Here is a 20,516-nt window from a genome sequence, read left to right as displayed (position 1 = left end):
TAAACTGAAATAAAAAACAACAACAATTCACAATGACAAGGCAATGCATAAGCTTTATATTTACTACTGTTTTCTAACGATTTCGATACTATAGCAATATTATCTCGCAAAGAGAACTGCTTACTATCCGATGAAAATACAATTACAGGGGGCGCGGTGGCTCAGTGGTAGAGCGTCCACCTCCGGTGCTTGAGGTCCCTGGTTCGATCCCAGCTCGCGCCGTGTGGACTTTGTGGTGGGCAAACACCGTGCTCGTGGGTTTTCTCGGGGTTCTCCCGTTTCCTCTCACTTTCTTCATTCCACCGTTTCATTCATTTCTCATCATCACCGTCTCCCTTAGCCTAACTGGCATAGCCGTGGGACGTAAAACTAAAGATTTCATTTCACTTCAATTTTTCAAAATACAATTACAGTTTTGAAACCGACATTTCTATAGGTTTTACTTGAGATACGTATTATCTTGTTTCAGTTGTATTACACTTATATTTGTGCAGCGACAAAACTACGCTAGTTGTCGCCCAGGGCAAAACCAGCCTTAGCGCTCTCCTGACCAAGCAAACCAAAGCGCTTCCCAAATATTTGCCCAATTTTGCGCCCTCCCAATTCGGCGCCCGGGGTGCAAGTCCCGTTGGCCCCCTAGATACGTCATTGTATTTGTGTAAGGTGTCTAAATTACAGAATATCTTACTATGTTTATACTATCGCACAAAACAATACGTTTCTTGGCAGTTAATAGTATGTTTTTAATGCACTTACATATTTGGAAACCATTTTAATTGTATTTCAATATGCAGGTTTTGTTGCATTTGTATTTTTCTAGTACTTTAATATGCAGTTCTCATTAGTTTCATATCGTACCTCATTCATTTAAATTAATTTTTAAACAACTCTAAGCCTGTTGAAAAAGTTAAGTAGACCTATGTTTTGTTGTTCTTAACAGTATGTATAAAAATATGCCTATTAGAACAAAATTCAAAATAATATTTAAAAATATTTTCCGGTATTAGATGCTTATTATATTTATCTCTTCCACTTATCTTCGCGACCCCCAGGCTGAGAAACCCTTATTTAGGGAATTTAAAGAATTTTAAATGCTCTAATAAATAAGTAAGTAATGAGACTCTTAATTACTATTTTATTCTTTTTCTACTTACCTATGCATTCAGGATATATTACTTCAATGCAATGAACAAAAGTTGTGGAACTTGAAATATGATAAATGTTTGCTAAACAATTGCTAGCACTTTGCTTCCCACGTTCTGAAAACAAATCACTAGCGCCAATATCCATGTGTTCTCAATGTTTTAATACTTCGATCCACAGCTTTTCGTACTGATAGAACGTGGGAAATCAATTCTTTCTCTTCTTTGGGCCAAAGTATACCCAGTTTACGGTATTATATAAATGTGTTTGTATGTGTGTTAGTGTGTTTTAAATATGTTAATTAATAATAAGTAGCTTTAAATTCAGTACTTTCATTCATTAAAAAATTAAGTAATTACTATAATTTCAAACATATATAATAGCCAAACTATATCTTGGATTTTAAATACAAACATTAAACATACTCTTCAGCTCATCCGATCGATATTGAGAAATTTGCAAAGAAGATTCTTTCTCAATTTCTTTTACGTTTCATAAAATTATTTTCTTACCTTAAAAGAATCGAAATTAAAATGCTATTTGTGTGGTCACATATAAAATAAGATGACAAAAGTTTACAATTATTACTGAAAATTACTGCCGTTACCCACTTCGAACATTCTAAAGGCATTTCTCTAAGTGTTGTCTTACGAGGAAGGTCCATAAACCGTGAGAGTTGAATTTTGATGAAAATTTGTGACAAGATTCAGTTCGAGTTGCTAAGTAACGTAGTAATAGTCACTCGATGCGCAAATGCTTCGTTGAGCTGCTACACCGACGCCATCTTGAAATCCTGTAGGCAATGTCCAAGAATACCCTTTTAGCACAAAAATGAAAAAGCTTTTGATATATCTGACTTCAGTATTGTAAACCAAGTTAAATCATCTATATGAGAGAGTACTTCCAGTGCATGACCGCCATCTTGAAAGTCGCCATATTGAATCGTCGTCAAATATGATAAATGGCAAGGGGGTCATGTGGGGTATCAAATAGAACTGGAATTTACTCTTGAATTCATTTCCGTAACCAAAGTTTAGATATCTGTTTTCACTTCAGAGTTAAAAGCTCTCTCGCTTACAGGAACATACAAAAACTGAGCAAGTAAAATTTGTGATATGAAATGCGGTCGTGCAAACACTTGCATGATTTTAACTAATGCAATAGTAGTTATTTGATCTACAATAGCCACTATACCAATCAGATTTTAAGACTAGTGAGAGATATCGTTAATTAAATTGAAATGCCTGTAGTGAAAAATGGAATAGCAGCACTGTAACAAATTATACCTATTTCAAAATCGCTATATTTATATGAGTCTGTGTGTGTTGCGATTATGCATAGCATTTAAATACTGTAATATAAATTAGGTGGAACGGCCCATATGGTTTTAAAGAATCTGTCTTGAAGTTATTAGAAAATTAATAGAAAAAATATTAGAAAAATAATATAAACTATTGCACATAAGCAAATATTAACCTACTAACCTTTTGCTCTTCAATTGTGATGGAGATCCAAAACGTAGTGATTAGCACACAGCATCATGGAGCAGTGCAAACACTTAACAAATGCACTTTCGTCACAATCTTCATGACCACAGACACTATTTTCTACTAGTCTTCAGAACATTTGTAAATGATTCAACTATTGCTCCTGTTACGTACCCACATTTCTGCCATGCATATGCAAGCATGTCCTTTAGGACTGGCGCACAAAATTGATGATACACAACAGAATGCATTTTCTTTATGAAAATTCTGTCATATAACTTGTACACCGAACAAGTGAACACCTGCTACAATCAGTTATTTATCACAGTTTTGATATGAAAACTAGTCTTGCCCTTATTATATGCAAGTGTTTTATCGTTAAAGGTGGAAAGATGCAGATATTTAATTATTTTATATTGAAGGGAAAAGGAAGAAAGAGGCTTGTTTTATGGATTGCAACTTGGAATTGAATCTTGTAATAATCTTTACTGCCACATATTTTTAGCAGTTGTGCATGCATTCTCTTATCACTAATAGCAGAACAGACACAAGAAAAGTGAATTCTAAGTTTCCAGGTGTATCTTCTAAGAATTGGCTGTGAACTGATAATTTAAATCTCCTTCATTGTTCAATGTGGCAGCAATAAATCGATTGTATTTAGAGAAACTGTCAATAAATACATTAAAGTATTTTAACTTCGTAATATGCACGGTAAATTATAGGTGGTCAAATATGAGTATTGGAAAGGAACGCAATATTCTGTAACAATGATGGTCTTTGCGTAAGGTTTCTAGATTGGAGAATAAAACTTAACACACTATAATGGACCACGTAAAATTGCCTAAAAGATATTTTTGGTTTGATACAATTCAACGTCCCACACGCCTGCTACGCTAAAGGAGACGTGGACCTACTGATTATAGTGGAATCCGAACCATTTTGGTCGTTCAACTAATATGTACCAGTTTATATAATTTTTCTAATATATATCCGAACAATCCCTTTGGTATTATCTGCTTGTCAGTACTATTAGGCATGTGTTTCATCGACCAACAGTCTATTCCATCGCACTTTGAAATAGGTATAACTTGTAGCATGCTGATATTCCATTTTTCACTACAGGCATTTCAATTTAATTAACGATTTCTCTTACTAGTCTCAAGATCTGATTGGTATAGTTGCTATTGTACTGCATTAACTACTGCATGAGTTAAAATCATGCAAGTGCTCGCACGAACGTGTTTCATGACACAAGTTTAACTCGCACAGTTTTTATGTTCCTGTGGGTAAGAGGGCTCTTAACTGTGAAGTGAAAACAGATATCTAAATTTTGGTTACGGAAATGAATTCAGGAGTAAATTCCAGTGCTATTTGACACCCCACATGACCCCCTTGCCATTTATCATATTTGACGACGATTCAATATGGCGCCTTTCAAGATGGCGGTCATGCACTGGAAGTACTCTCTCATATAAATGATTTACCTTGGTTTACAATACTGAAGTCAGATATATCAAAAGCTTTTTCATTTTTGTGTTAAAAGGGTTTTCTTGGACATTGCCTACAGGATTTCAAGATGGCGTCGGTGTAGCAGCTCAACGAAGCATTTGCGCATCGAGTGACTATTACTACGTTACTTAGCAACTCGAACTGAATCTTGTCACAAATTTTCATCAAAATTCAACTCTCACGGTTTATGGACCTTCCTCGTTAGTGGATCTGTGTACAAATCAAAGATATTTTGGTCAAGTTTAACGAAAAGTCAAAAATAAGCCTTTTGAAAACAGCTGTTATTTGTAAAAGAATACACAATGATCGATTTTGACTGTTATAATAGTGGTCTGTCCAATCAGCTTGATAAAAATTCTGCGTGTATAACAATAGCTGCTTCTCTTATATGTAAATAAATAAAATAAAATAAAATAAAATAAAATAAAGTAAAATAAAATAAAAAGTACCTTGGTGAGATGAGTGTAAGGGACACCGAATTTTACTTCACCCCAGGTGCCGAAACCACTAGCTACGACTCTGCACTTGCACGTTTTTTGATTATGTTATGCTTTATTTATTTTCTCCATATAGCTTTTACTATTTTGTTCATGTGCTCATTGTTCTTCTATCTTTCATTTGTTACATTCATTCTTACCTCTATCTGGGTAGTAGAAGGGCGAGCAGTCGCATGTAATCACTGTGTGATTATTACGACATTCCATCAGACAATTGTCGAAACTATAATACTTCATGTAGGTCATATCAACTTCTTCTTTAAAAAGACATTTCCTTTTCTCCAGCGCAACTGATTTCACGGCATCTGTGCTGTAAAGGATACTGGGTGTAACTCGGAAAAATACTTCAGTTTTCGGAGAGATTAGTTTCTCAATCACTGATCCATCCGCAAAATCATATGGTAGATGGAACAATGCCTACAAAAGAAAAGAACACATATGCATCTATGAAACAAATGTTATTGTGAAACAAAGTTTCGATTTTAGTCTTAGAAAGTGACGACCAAATAAGGAACGTGAGTATGTTTCATCTGGTCTGCAAACAAAAATGAAAAATATAATATTTTTTTTAAAAAACTCCGTTCATGTCTGAATGTAGACTTGACTTGAACTGTCATTTTTTTTTTTTTTTAAACCTTTCGGTTACCAAAAGTCCACTCTAAAAGGTAAGGGCGTTGGTATCAAGCGATTGCTAGAAAATGCAGGTTTCATAGAATTACTTTCAAATCTTTGTAGCTGAAAGTTAAAACAGAAAGCTGACGTGGAAAAGACATTTCGAGCCGCACCCCCCTCCCCTCCAAGAATAAAAAGAAACTCATTAGTCTCAGGACCTGCTCAAAGGCAGAATACTTAATAATAATTGGCCTCTATATATGAAACAAGAAGTAGGGCACCAGTGGCGAATCTAGGTCGGGGCAGGGGCCTAGGACCCTCAGTTTTCTTGAGTAACAAAAATAATTATAGCTATTATTTATATATTTTTGAAAGTTTATAGTATCATCATGATACAACTATCATAGCCTGTGTTCTGGCTGCTCTCCATAGTTTTTACCTTCTAGGTCCACCACTGCAAGGTACGCCGAATAGAACAAAGACTCAGAATATGTACAGTATATCTTATGTACATTCAGTGATCAGTTGCTTCGGCGAAATGAGGAGGTGTAAGGAATATGGAAAATGGCCCCCAAGTACATTTTTTGATTTTGTCCTGGCCTTCAAAGAACTAAAAGCCCTCAGAGAGCCCTCAGAATGTAACGTAAAGAGTAGATTCTGAAATGTGAAGGGCAAAGCGGAGTGCAAAAGGAAGATGAATCGAAGATAGCGCAGTGTCTATGTTAAACTTTGGGTCATATTTAGAGACCTCTTTTTCAAAGAATTCTGAAAACCCTGTCCACCCCTCTGAACCTTCCGCTAACTAGTCTCCGCAACACATGGTAGAGATTTATGATCCCTTCTGGCTAGAAACCAATGTTGCCGCGATTCCTTTTCCTTCTTTCCTAGATGAATTATATGTTTTTTTTTTTTTATTATTTTGTTGAGCTTTCTCCTTATTTTGCCGGACTTTAACTACACAAGTGGATCGGAGGTACGGCAACACTGAGAGCAGTGACAGCTTACACACTCGCGAGGACTAACCGAGGGTTATGGGGGTGAAAAGAAGCAGTGGTTGAGTAAAGAGCCCTTTAAGGCTGTCCCGATGTATACGTCACTATTGCCAGACTCAAAATATACATCAACATCAAAGGTAGGTAACCAAATTCTATCAATGTTGCCACTGTTTTATATTATGTGTATGTTGTTTTAAATGAAGCGCCAATTCCGACATATCCTCTTCTTGTGACAGGATTCACTGGCAAGTAGCCAATGTTTTGTTAATTAAGTAACACTGTACCTACGGAAAAATACTAGTTACTATCGAAACCGTTTAAAGTAATTATGCCAAGAGGTATTCAATTTTCTTTCTCTTTTCTTTCGTTCTTTTTTATTTTATTATTGATTTCTTCCTTGTGTACTCTTACTGACTATTCTTCCTATTAGTTTCTATCTCCTTTACTAACATTTTCCTATTTTATCTAACAACACTATCGCGTGACTCTAAGAATGGAAAGAATTATCTGGGTCAACCGTTAAACGAATGAGAGGGTGTTAAATATCGTGGGGGAATAAAGAACAATTTTACTTATTATTAAGAAGAAGAAGAGAAATTGGTTGGGACATTGGCTAGAAAGGAACTGTGTCATGAAGGACGTGCTAGAGGGTATGGTGGCAGGAAAGAGAGGGAGGGGAAGAAGGATACTACAATTAATGGACGATATCAAAACAGAAAAATTGTAACGTGAAGACGAAGAAGTTAGCGGAAGATTGTGCAGCATGGAAGCTACACAATTTCGACAACTGACCTGCTAATAATAGCAAAATACCTAGATGATGAATGATGATGGTGGTAGTGACGGCATAATCAAGATATTTGACGTTTGGATGTTCAGTTCATAATACATATTTTCAAAATACATTATGGATGTGGTACACGTTTACGTTCATAGAATATTTTCCTTATGTGATATAATCAATCAGTAGCGTACACCGAATTTAATAAAGAGAGGGGGGCGGGGGTTGCTACGAACTCAGTTCCCAGGTTCATATTATTGAAGGATTTTCATATTAATATTTTGATGTAGTAAAATGTTTATTTCTTCATTAATATTTTTTGAACGGAGAAAATTGAAAAATAGAAACCTTTCATTGTGTACACCACTATAAATTGTTATGTACTTTGCATTATATTTCATATGGTAATTTCTTATTACATAGGTACATATGGGAAAAAATAGTTAATAATTGGGGATACGAATTTGAACAATTTTATTATCCATTTTTTCTTTCTTTTTTTAACATTGCAACAAACTTTATTTAATAGAGCTTTTTGACCTTTCTCTTAAAGCTCATAATGGTCTAGATTCTGCAGGAAGGTGATTGCAAATATTAATTCTCACACTTCGTGGCGCTTGATGTACTAAAATATACCGGCTAAAAGTAGGTTTTAATAGATTTTTTTATTTCATGTTATAGTTGCGCTGTGTAGTGTTGGTGATGTCTATTTCATTTTTGGTACATAAGGCTATTTAAAGAATGTATAATGACGGAACAGTGACGACTGTGTGTTTCTCAAATAATTGTCTACATTAGTATGAGCAACTAATGCCAGCGATTATACGTAAGGCTTCTTCTTGTTTGCCAGAGATGACTATTCTGTCATTTTCAAAAGATAATCTCGTATCTTAATAAAGGCAGAATTATGCTGTAATAAACATACATTAAGAATTTAGTATTTAAACTCTATTTTAAAATTGTAAGAACGTATAATTTACTATTTACTTTTAGCGTTCATGGTAGTATATGGTTCAATCAATTGAACCAGTAGTTTTGAAAAGATCATGAGTCAGAATAAAAGTTATGAAAAAATCGAAAAAGAACAAAAACTGTTTAATTTTTGAAAATCCTGATAGACATGAAATGATCGACCTCTGTTTGGAAAAGAAGAGTTTTCTCGTCATTTTACAAAATGAAAAACTTGTGCATTTCTAAATAAATAAATAAAAAGTTGAACTAAAGCAACAATAAGTTGGACTGGCAATTTTCTGGCTCATGACTTTTTTCAAAAACTACTGATTCAATTTAAGTTTCCGTTTATTTTCAAACGTAAGAATTTACATCCTGGCACTAAAGTAGGAAGTAGCTTATGTTGTTTCAAAATTTTTGCTTTGTTTTGCTTGTTATGGAAGAATACATATTGCGTTTTTGATTCATTTAGTATCAACCTGTTCACTTCAAACCATCGTTTCATTTTTTCTTCAACATTTCTTACGTTTTACTTCAATTTCTTCATATTTTCGCCTTTAATAATCAAGCTTCTATCATCTACCTAGAATAAGATCTGCATGGTTTCTACATTTTCTGGAAGATCATTTATGTTAAGGACAAACAACAATGGTCCCAAGATTGATCCTCGGGGTACTCCATGACCAATGTATCTGTAAGTAGATTGGAATGTTATCTCTATATTTTCTGTCATGCGAGCTATTATTGTTGTTGTTTCCGTTGTTCTAAGTATTAAAACAAGACAAGCTACTTCCAAATTTGGTTTCAAGAACTAAATTCCTGCTTCTGAAGATAATCAGAAACTTAGATTGATTCGACCATGTGCTATCATCAAGGCTGAAAATAAATAGTAAATTATATGCTCTTAGAATTTTAAAAGAAAGCTTAAATACAAAATATTTAATACAAGTTCATTATAGCTTAATTCATTCTTTATCATGCCATATAATATTCTACTGAGGGAACAATAATTATTTTAGAACATTACAACTTATCGCATAATATTATAATTTTTAAACTAGAATTTTAAGGTTGATCAGATTAAATGTCTTGACTAAATCATGAAATACCAACTCTTTTTATCAATTGCTTCCCGCATACTATTTATTAGTGTGTAACTGGCACTGATTTTACATTTATTGGATAAAAATCCAAGTTACTCAAGAATTATTTATTATTTTATACTTTTCTATGAAACACATTAGTCGTTTTTTAAAATTAAATTACGAATATTTTAATTAGAGCAGGCAATAAGGAAATGGCTATAATTTTTAGTAAGCTTCCCATTCCCATGTTTCAAAATTGCTCCAATTCTTGGTATTTTTCAGCTTTGATAGAAAAATCCGTTTTCCACAAATTCTTTAAGTTGGTGTTTCTGGCATCCGTGTATATCGTAGCCTAGCATTTTATTTAGGAAAGCCTACTACGACGCAAAACATTACATTCTCACTGTTTCTTTTCTTTTAGTATTAGACATTTGTCACGAAAGCTACACGTACTAAAATAGATGAATAAATGATATGACTCGATCTTTTCAGTGCTTTTAGTATGTTTTTGTTCAAATTTATGTACATTTTGTTTTATTTTGTGGAAACATTATCACACACACCAAACATTTGAACGTACTAGAAGCACTTTCTTTAAATATTTCATCAGATACGACGGGAAATAAGGAAAGACAAAGAAATTGGACAAAAAATAACTGTGAAGCCTCCAGGTGGTTACTCCATTTAAAATGAATCTCAGATAGTGTTGCCAGGTTGAAAATAGAAAGAGTTTAGTAGAGAAAGAGAAAGCTAATGCTACGGATTCATAGATAAAAAATAAATAAAGACAATTGAAATATTAATTGAAGAGATGAATTTACAAATGTATGATTATTCAAATATATATATATATTTTATATATATATATATATATATATATATATATATATATATATATATATATATATATATATATATTACGTCCCATGGTTATTCCGGCTAGGCCCAAAGGAGACAATGATGATGAGAAACGAATGAAATGGCGTATTGAAGAAAGTGGGAGGAAACAGGAGAAAACCGGGAAAACCCAAGCACACGGTGTTTGTCCACCATAAAACTCACGTTGCGCGAGTTGGAATCCAACAAAGGACTCCATGCATCAGAGGTAAACGCTCTACCACTGAGCCACTTTAGGCTAAAGGAGACAGATGCTTAATAAAAGTGAAGAATTATAAAAATGCCGAGGAAATCGACACCGAGGAAATCGACAGACACGATGTTGTCCACCACAAACGTATATGGCTAGAAATCGACCTACACACCCTTCACACCAGAGTACTCAACTACTGAGACGGGGCCGCGGTGACTCAGTGGTAGATGGTTCACTTCTGTTGCGTTGAGTCCCTGGTTTGATCCCCGCTTTCTCCATGTGAACTTTGTGGTGGACAAACACCGTGTACGTCTGTTTTCTCGGAGTTCTTCCGTTTCCACCCACTTTCTTCATTCCACCATTTCATTCATTTCTGATCATCACAGTCTCTTTTAGCCTAGCTGGCATAATCATAGGATGTAAAACTTAAAGATTTCATTTCATTTTTTCTACCACTGAGCCATAATCTTCCGTTGCAATATATTAAATTGCAATATATGAAGAAAACATTAAGAATGCTTCAAGAATATTGTTTAACGAGGCAATGATAATAATAACAGATATTGCAAAATGATAGGTATATCGCAAAATAATAGTAAAACCTGAAATAATAAAAAAAGAAAAAAGAAATTGGCAAAGATGATATGACAATGAAACTGAAAGTAGTGTAGAGTATTATATGTGCTTAAGGCCAGAGGAAACATTCACAGGTAGTATAATACTGTAAGTGTATTATTATCTTTTTCTGACAGACTTGAACGGCGTGGGAGAAGAATTTAGAACATATTTATATGAAAGGTGTAGTAAAACGTATTATTCATTCGGAGGAGTATTGGATTCTGGTCATGGAGACCACAGAAAGCTGAGCATTGAGTGCACTGAAGGCTATAAATGAGAACTGCAGCTTCCGGAATAATAGAAAATTTGTATCTTTGCGACGGAATTGGATATAGGATGAGTTTAGCATATAGGCTTCTTGCATTTCTGCGGGTCTTATATATACAGGGTGTTTCAAAACAACACCGATAACTTTTGAGAGGTGATTCCTGACACCAACATAAGATGAAAAGCAAGCCTATAGACCAACCTGGGTGTGCAAATGCTTCCTTTCGGAGTTAAAGGCTGCCGAAAACATGAAAAAATAAACCTTAAAGGTCTATAGCTCTAAAACAATGAGATTTACTATAATCGGGTCAAGATCTCACTTAGTAACTAGCATGTGCCCTATCCAAATATCCAAGTTTCAGAATCCGCAGCAACTTTTATAGAGGCAGTTGGTGAGCATTTCAGATTATATAACCGTAGCCAAATTCTCTCTATAGAAATTGTTTCATGAGTACTTTTGGATTCTGAAATATCGATTTTTGGATAGCGCACATATTAATTCCTAAGTGAAGTCTTGACCTTATTACGATAGATCCTATACGTTGGAACTGTGGACATTGAAAGTTCATTTTTTTTTTTTCATTTTTTTTGGCAGCCTATAACTCCAAAAGCAAGCATTTGTGCAGCCAGTTTGGTCTATACTTTTTGTCTTATCTTGTTGTCAGGAATCACCTCCCAAACGTTGTCGGCGTTGTTTTGGAACACCCTGTATATATGGTTTTGTATTGAAGTTTGAGAGGCCGTCCCTATGAAGTTTGAGAAGAGTAAATAATTTTTAGAATGATCGGAAAAAATCTTTTCAGTTCTAGGTAAAGCGGTAAATATGGGATAAGTACGATTCATTAATTTCCATAGCTAAGATTTTTTGTAACAATTTAATTGCGTGCGGATAATGTATCTCCAATCAGAAAATACTGACGAGAGGATTTTGAGTAGTTGTTTACAGGTGATGTAGAGGAACAGGAACGGGATCTGTGAATGGTCAGGGCATGATATAGAGAGCTTCAATGTGATAAAAAGAGTAGGAGCTCTTGAGTGGAAGTATTGCATACTTTTGATATGTTTGATGTATATGTGACTTTGGAGACGTTCGTTCTCAAGGCTGCCACTCACATTAAGGAAAACGGCTGTGTGGTTGGAGACAGTGACGTAACTAGGGTGGGGCAAACGAGGTTGTGCCCCAGGCGCCGGATTAAGAGGGTGAAATATTGGAGAAGTATTTGAAGGAACATTTTGGTTTCATTGATCACGGCGGCTGCTAAGGCGAGTTCTTACCCCGGACGACAGCTAGCCTAATTACTTCGCTGGCTGAAGAAGAATTGTTAATTTGACAAGACACTTATGTAGGAACAGTAAGAATGGGTGCAGTACTAGTTAGCCGTAAGTTCATGTTAGGAATATATCATTTATGAATCGAATCCAGAAAAAAAGGTTCAGGTGGAAATGAATGTGATATTTGTTGCAGGTACATGTTGGCGTATTAAGAAGGCATGAGGATGTTTACAGAATGCTCTTGATTTGAAGACAGTATTATTTTACGAAAGTACTTATAGTAAATCGTTTAATGTTCTGTGATACAGTTTCCACTACTATTGTTTAGGAGGGAGTAACCAATTCGTTGGGTATGCTCGCTTCAAGATACTTTTGTTCCATGTATCTGAAACACAAACTTCGCATCTACCAAACAATAGCATAAATAATCGATCATATTGACAAAATAAATCTAAAATATTCCGCTACTTAGTCTTAAGAAATAAATTCAAAGCTACGCTGAAACGTTTTGAGTAATTTTCATAAAGACTAAGTAATGTGACTTACCGTAAAATTTAGTACATTAGGGTGTATTTTGCTATTTTGGTCTCTGGAAATTAATTTAAAACTATGTAAAGACGTTGAAAATAATTTTTACATAGACTGACAAATGTGTCTTATGATGAGTTCACTTGCTCAGATACCATGAACATACCAAGAAAAGAAAATTACCTTAGCACAGTACGATGAGAGCAAAGTAGCGAAATATTCATGAGGCTGTAAGTTTATTAACACTGTAAGTCCTGCTTTATAGCCTGTGGAACTAATTCTTCTGGGCGTTGCGAGTTCCTCATAAGGATCACCATCACTGGAAAATAAAGAAAATACTGTATATATATATATGAACAAATGGATAGAATATAGATTTAATTGTTTCTAGATATAGCCTGCCTTGGGAAGACAGCTAAAAATGGACAGGAGATAGCAAAATAAGTTCTTTTCATTACTGTGAATTGTATTCTAATAGAAGTCGCTTCTAATGAACAGAAATATTATATCTGAAGCACATAATATATTTATTTATTACTGTAAGTGACACTAGAGCCAAAGGCTATATTGGTCACAAAAAAAAAAAAAAAAAAATCATAAGTAAATAACTCATAATAAGTATTGTACAAAATTTTAAAAGATGAAAGAGGCACCATAAAGTAATAATTTATAAAACCCAAAAGTATGTAAATTTTAACAACACAATACATTGTACTTGGATAGAATTTTCCAAAAATTAAAAAAAAAGTATTACTTGGACATATTAATTTAATTACAAAATTTGTTTATAAAAATAATTAAATAATAGTAATAATAATAACCCAAAACTATGAATCAAACGAACAAAAGCATAGCAAATGGAAATCAAAAAGTACTCCACAGAATCTTTAAGAATCATTTAAAAGATATTAACACAGATAAACGACAACCAACTGCCTAGGCTTTAAAAAAACTGGACTCTTTTATGAAACAGTAGGATTTATAATGACCATCCAGGACCGAGTGATACCAACCCGAAACTAATGTAAATACATACTGAAGCAAAAAGTACCAGATGAAAAATGCAGAAAATGTGAAGACAAATCAGAAACTTTTGAACATATCACAGGCTCATGCTGTATAATGACTCCCACATACTATCTAAAAGGACACAACAATGTTGCAGAAAACATTCACCAGTTTTTAGCACACGACGTGGAATTAATTGCCGATTCCAAGCCATACTACAAATACCAGCTAAATCCAGTATTTAAAAATGACAAATACAAACTCTATTGGGATCGAAAAAAAAGAACGGATGTGATTGTACCTACAAACAGACCCGATATTACTGTTATTAATGAAATTGACAAAGAAGTAACCATAATAGATGAAGTAATACCATTAACTCATAACGTAATATACAATATTCAGTACAAAAATAAGCACATACAAATAACCTGGAAGAAAGCTATGGAAATGTCAGAAAGTTACAGTAAGACAAATCATTAATTCAGTTACTGCAATTGTCTCTAAAAGTACTGTGACGCAACTTGAGCAGATAAACTCAAAATATATTCTAACAAACCTACAATAATTAGTAATACTAGACACCTGTCATATGATCAGAAAGTTCTTTGGAGAAGAACTCTTCAAATAATCTGCATTTGCTAGGACGGCCATCAGATTCTTAAGCTGACTGGTTTAAACCATGACACAGCAATAATTACTACTACTACTACTACTACTACTACTACTACTACTACTACTACTACTAATAATAATAATAATAATAATAATAATAATAATAATAATAATAATAATAATAATAATAAAGTAGTAAGGAGAAGAAACCAGAAACTTAAAATTAATAAGTAAAATAAAATGAAGAAAAGTTACTCAATTTCTAACATATTTGCCTGAATAGAAATACAACTTACGTTTTGTTGAAGTCTCTGGTTCCTAAGTAATTAAACGCACAGCAGTAGCCTTCACCTGTCTTACGAAGTTCAAAAAGTTCATTACAAGATCTGTTTTCCCCTTTCCACATACACCTCACAAGTAATTCTTCACAGGATGGTGCCAACTATACAAAAACAGAAAATAGAAATAAGTGCATAATACATGATATGGACCAGACATGCATGGTACATATTAAATTATCAAAATTTCTGTCAAATGTTAAAGTAGTACCACTGTGTTCATTTCCTACACCTTTCGATTTGACATTTTTTTTTTTTTTTTAATGTTTGTGAGTGTTTCTTCTTGTATCTTGTTGGTTGTAGCCGCCATACTTAGATGGGGACGTCAGGGACAGCAGGTCAAATATGGGAATCCTAAACAACATTAAACGGGATTGCTTTGTTTATATGTTTAAACTTGTTGCCAATTAAGCCGTTTTATGGCTAAATGTAACCATTTTCACGTAGTGTTTAGCCAGTAAAAATGTAGCTAAGCTATAATTGTAGCTAAAATTAACTCAGAATTGCCAATTTCCAGACATGTGCCTTTAGCGGTAATTAAACATTTTTGACAACCAAAGTATCATTAAAAATATGAGTTAAAATAATATATATAATAGATAAAGGAAGTATAAAAATAGGAGAAAACGAAATAAAAGAAGTAAGTTCTATAAAATTTTTAGGTGTACATATATCAGCAAATTTAAAATGGGATTATCATATAGAAAAAATTGCGAATAGGTTAAGAAAAATGTGTTTTGCCGTACAAACCATCAAAAATAGTATAAACCGAAATACAGCAAAAATATTATATTGCTGCTCATTTGAATCTATATTAAGATATGGATTAATATTTTGGGGAAATACTGTAAAAAGTAGAGATATTTTTGTTCTACAAAAAAGAGTTGTACGAATTCTAGCTGGTGCAGGACCCCGAGAGTCCTGTAGGAAATATTTTAAAGAACTAGCTACCATGTTTGTATATATATTGCTTAATAGAATTTGTAAGATCCAATATAAATGAGTACACAACAAACGGTGACGTGCATGGTTATAACACAAGAAAAAAGACTAATTTTCATCTACCAAACCATAGAACAGCAATGTACGAAAAGGGAGTAAAGTATGCTGGTATTATGCTATACAATAAGTTACCAAACATGGTAATCAAGTCTAATGTTACATTCAAAAGAAAATTAAAAGAATACCTATTGTCACATTGCTTCTATACAATAGATGAATATAATCAATTAAATAGTCACAATGTAAATAGTAGTAGCAAAGTAACAAGATAGGTTCATTAACGTATAAGGTATGCTGTAGTATTGGTATAATGATATTTCAAATTACTATAATGTATAAATGTGTGAATTATGTTTAACAAATGTGTCTAATATATGTACTGCATCAATTAACCATGACGAATCCCATGTACTGTCGGAAAATTATTTCCAAGTTTGTGCAGAATGGAGGATAAATAAAATGAAATGAAATGAAATAAAATTAAATCCGATTTCCTTCCTCTTGCAGTAGTGATTAACTCTATTCCTAAACCACAATTTCTCTTATTTACCTTACTTGTATCATTCTTACTTCCCTAACACGGTATAATGGCAAATTGTAATTTCGGATAGTTTACCTTCCTGTAACTAATTTCAACGCGTGGTTAAATTGTATATTAGCATTGTTAGGGTATTTTTGGTTATGTCTGTGTTAAATTAGTAGTATACTAATTTATAACCAATATTATCGCAAGATTTGGAAACAAGACAGAATCCAAGAAATCTTTAGAATGTTTAGTAATTTCAATTTTATTATGAGTGCTACGAACGACTGAGATGAATTTGTAATAATTCATATATTGCAGTTATTTAAGCTTCGGTAACATTTTAAGCAAAATACTGGAAACTCGTCAGTAAAATATTTATTTTCACAGAAAATATTATGTAGCCGAGCCTTGATTGTGTCATTCACCTCTGACTTCTTAATATGGGGGCCGCGGTGGCTCAGTCGTAGAGCGTTCACCTCTGGTGCTTGGTGTCCCGGGTTCGATTTCAGCCACCGCCAAGTGAACTTTGCGGTAGACAAACACCGTGTACGTGGGTTTCCTCGGGATTCTCCCGTTTCCTCCCACTTTATTCATTCCTCCATTTCATTCATTACTCATCACCATCTCCTTTAACCTATCATCTCTCATCATCACCATCTCCTTTAGCCTAACCGGCATAACCGTGGGACGTAAAACTTAAGATATTTCATTTCATTTAAAATTTTTCTTTTAGCCTAACCGACATAATCGTGTGACGTAAAACTCAAAGATTTCATTTCATTTCATTGATTTCTTAATAAGCCAAGTAGTGATCATATGATCATCTTCATCATCATCATCATTATAGGTATTTTGCCATTATTGGCAGGTCACTTGCTGCAACTGAGAAGCTTGCATGCTCCACGCTTTCTGCTAACCTCCCTGTCTTTACGAACGTTTTCTCTGTTTTGATATAATTATAATGTCCTTTGTTCCCTCTCTTTCTTTCCCGCCATCATACTCTCTGACACGTCCCTCATGATACAGTTCCTCCTTATCTATTGTCCCAACCAGTTTCTCTTTCTCTTTTTTTCGTAAAATAAGGTACAAGTAAATAAAACAAATCTCCCGCTTAATTAAATTTTACTTCATATATATAATAACGAAAGGAGGAAAGAAGCAATTTTTTTTACACGCCAGATTCTCTATAGGTACGAATTATATAACAGACAACGAATAAAAAAGTGACTGACTGGACCGGAACTCGAATCCGGGACCTGAGGCATATCGTATCAATGCGTTAACGACCAGAGGTCCCGGGCTCGAATCTCGGTCCAGTTGGTCACTTTTTCACTCTTTGTGTGTAATAAATAAGGCCCGGATTTTTACGTAATATCAAACAGCAAAATATGTACATAAAAATGTAAAAAATGCCCAAAATATGTTATTAAATATGTAATATACAGAGAATATGTAATACTAAAAAATCGAAAATATCTACAGTTTTATGCTTATATATATATATATATATATATACTATACATACTATATCTCCGTCTTCGCTCGGCCGAAAACATCTGAAAGACCTCATTTAGATATATTTCCACCAATTCCAATGGACACATTCAATACCATTCATACAACTAAAGAACAAACGATTTCACAGACTCCAACACCCTTTACCATAAGTGAGCTATAGTGCGTCCAGTAAGAGAACGTCTCTGACAGCTCGCAGTAGCATTGCCACTACTCGCGTGTCAAGGTTTTTTCCGGTGCAACTGTAGTGGCCATTTAATTAATGGTATAAGACAGAGTGATCGTGGTTGGTAACACTGGTATCAAAGTAGGGGCTACAATGTCCCACCGCATGTGGTAAGAAACGTCAGATACCATCTCTTGTTGGCCGTGCTATAATATATGTATATTAACGGCAAAGCTTAAAACAACCCTTCCTCTAGGAGTGACATGTAATATGCACCGATTCTGCCTGTGTTTAGGGAATAACTGTTAGTGCTTTCTTCCACTGCCTTAATAGTGCTTCGAAAAAGTGATTTTTTCAGTGTTATCAGTGTTATCAGTGTATTTTTAAAACAAGCCAGGGAGTGTAAGTCCCACGTGGTGTTGTGTATAAACAACTCTTCACGCTAATGTTCACAAACACCACCACATGGTTTGGCAAGACTCTACACATCAGATGATCCACTATCACATGCAGACGACAGGCTTCTGGCTCCTCTCACGGAGCAGACGATGACAACGAAGCATCAGCGCTACCACCACCCGAGAACCTCTATAAATTTGGTGGACGACGGCAAATCGGTACCAGTTCTCTGGTGCCCCTCCTATTGTTTGCGTCGGAACATTAGGAGTAACCTAACCCCAGGCCCCTAGTAGCCTCGGACTCTTGGCTTTTCCTATCTCCTGGCCTAGCCTGTTTCGGGGCTTTGTCGGGAATCCCAACCACAGTCGCTTAGCCTACTTCGGGGCTATGTGGCTACCTAACCAACCCACTGCTTGCATCGGAGCTTTGGGTCCCTAACGCCACTCTGCTTAGCCTGCTTCGGGGCTCTGTAGAGATCCTGTCTGCGACTTCTCGGTCAAAGACTACCTACCGTAGAACGGGATGATACCGATCATGCAGTGTGAAACCGATCATTTGCACGTACTTACATTGTGAGAGTGCTGTCATCTATCGTTTCAAGTTGAGTGTAGGAAAGATATCATAAGAAGAAGGGTGATTATACACGAGATCTGTGTGCATAGAAAGTCAGAGCATGATGCATGCAGATTTTGTGTATAGTGCAAATTTGCTTAATGGTGGAAACGTAATAATTGAGGAACTCTGTTTTCCTTATATTGGTGTGACTATAGTACGTAGTTTATAGTTTTTGGTAGGACACTATATCGTGGCAAGGTAAAAGAATGGAGTACAAGGTAAAAGAATTGCTTCGTGTAAGTTTGCATAACAGTATCAAAACTGGTGTAGTGACGGTAAGTTGTTTTACAAATTTATGCCAAGTTTAGGGGTGAAACCGATAATGCCGAGAAAGTGTTTGAAACAAGTTGGTCAGCATACTCGGCGTAATTATAATGTACAACAATTTAAGAACAAAATGCGCGAGGTACAGAAGGGTCGAATAAGTATCCGAAAGGCAGCACAAAAGTATAACGTCCCATATACAACGGTTTGTGACAATGCTAAAAATAAGTAAAGCAAGAAATATGGTGGTGAAACAGTTCTCACTGAGGAGGAGGAGATGCATCTTACTGAAGGGCTATTATGTGCTAAATGTCGTGTAAAATTCCCTGTGAACAAAACCCACACGCGTTACTTTGTTCGACAAGCGACGCAAGTCCTTGAGTTCAACAGATAAGAGGTGAAGTTTCTTCGTAAAAAATGTGGAAAAAAGTAGGTTAAATTTGTGTTCCCGGATATTCTTGATGTATCTGACTGATCTACAGCCATATTGTCATGATTGTGACTGAAAAATAGGTGTATCGGCGAGGTGTCGAATTTCTAGGTCTCCATCTTCAAGGTGTGGAATAACTGTGACAGTGAACATTCTTTTTACCACCATTGTACGTTCCTATTTTTTTCTAGTGTGTTCTGTGCTTTGATATTTACTGATAATATATGTTTGAAATGTTTCTTTATGCTCTGTATCACCTCCCGCTCAGTGTTATACCGATCATCCGCACCAATACATGACTGATCGGGATCACCTCACTATGCGGGGTGATATCGATCAAAAATTTGTATTTAATATCTCATGCCGTAACGTAATATCACACGTCATCTTTTAGCATCTGCTAGAGAAACAACATAGAAAACTAATATCTCTTTTTCAATATTGTGATTCAATATTTTTGTTGGTTTTCCCTCAAGAAAGGTCAAATATTGATCGGTATCACCCCATTCTACGGTATATGTAACCCTGCAAACTAGAGAAATTATCTGTATAGTATTTTTTGTAAAATACTTTTTATAGTGGAACTTTTATAATAAAGGCCGGTGTCAGCGATTCCGGACGCTCTTTTTATTTACGTTCTACCTACAAGCTATATGGGACAAAGGTTTGCAATATATATAAATGAATCAATAAAATAATGTTATAGTAAGAAGTAAAAATAACTAACTCGCATATTCTGATCTCCAACTTTCCAGTTCAAGCTATAACACTACGAATTCCTTTGAACAAGTAACTTCCAAAGT

General features: G+C 34.7%; 1 protein-coding gene and 1 non-coding gene across 2 annotated transcripts in view; one reads left to right on the top strand and one right to left on the bottom strand.

Moving 5' to 3' along the window:
- The window catches only part of LOC145667957 (sodium channel protein Nach-like), a 68,413-nt gene that overhangs the window by 26,054 nt on the left and 21,843 nt on the right, over window positions 1-20,516 (bottom strand). Inside the window, exons 4-6 of the mRNA XM_081735382.1 lie at window positions 14,755-14,900; window positions 13,019-13,154; window positions 4,777-5,053 (exon numbers count right to left, since the gene is read on the bottom strand). Of these exons, the coding sequence (XP_081591508.1) occupies window positions 4,777-5,053; window positions 13,019-13,154; window positions 14,755-14,900 (559 nt within the window). The remainder of the gene's footprint in view (window positions 1-4,776; window positions 5,054-13,018; window positions 13,155-14,754; window positions 14,901-20,516) is intronic.
- On the top strand, window positions 151-222 carry TRNAR-CCG (transfer RNA arginine (anticodon CCG)). The gene has a single exon. It is a non-coding gene; the product is annotated as a tRNA-Arg (tRNA).

This window comes from Thermobia domestica, chromosome 13, assembly GCF_964235325.1.
Source record: "Thermobia domestica chromosome 13, izTheDome1.hap1.1, whole genome shotgun sequence".
Classification (NCBI taxonomy): domain Eukaryota; kingdom Metazoa; phylum Arthropoda; class Insecta; order Zygentoma; family Lepismatidae; genus Thermobia; species Thermobia domestica.
Note: the sequence above shows the minus strand (reverse complement) of the source record. Positions and strands in the feature narration are given on the sequence as shown.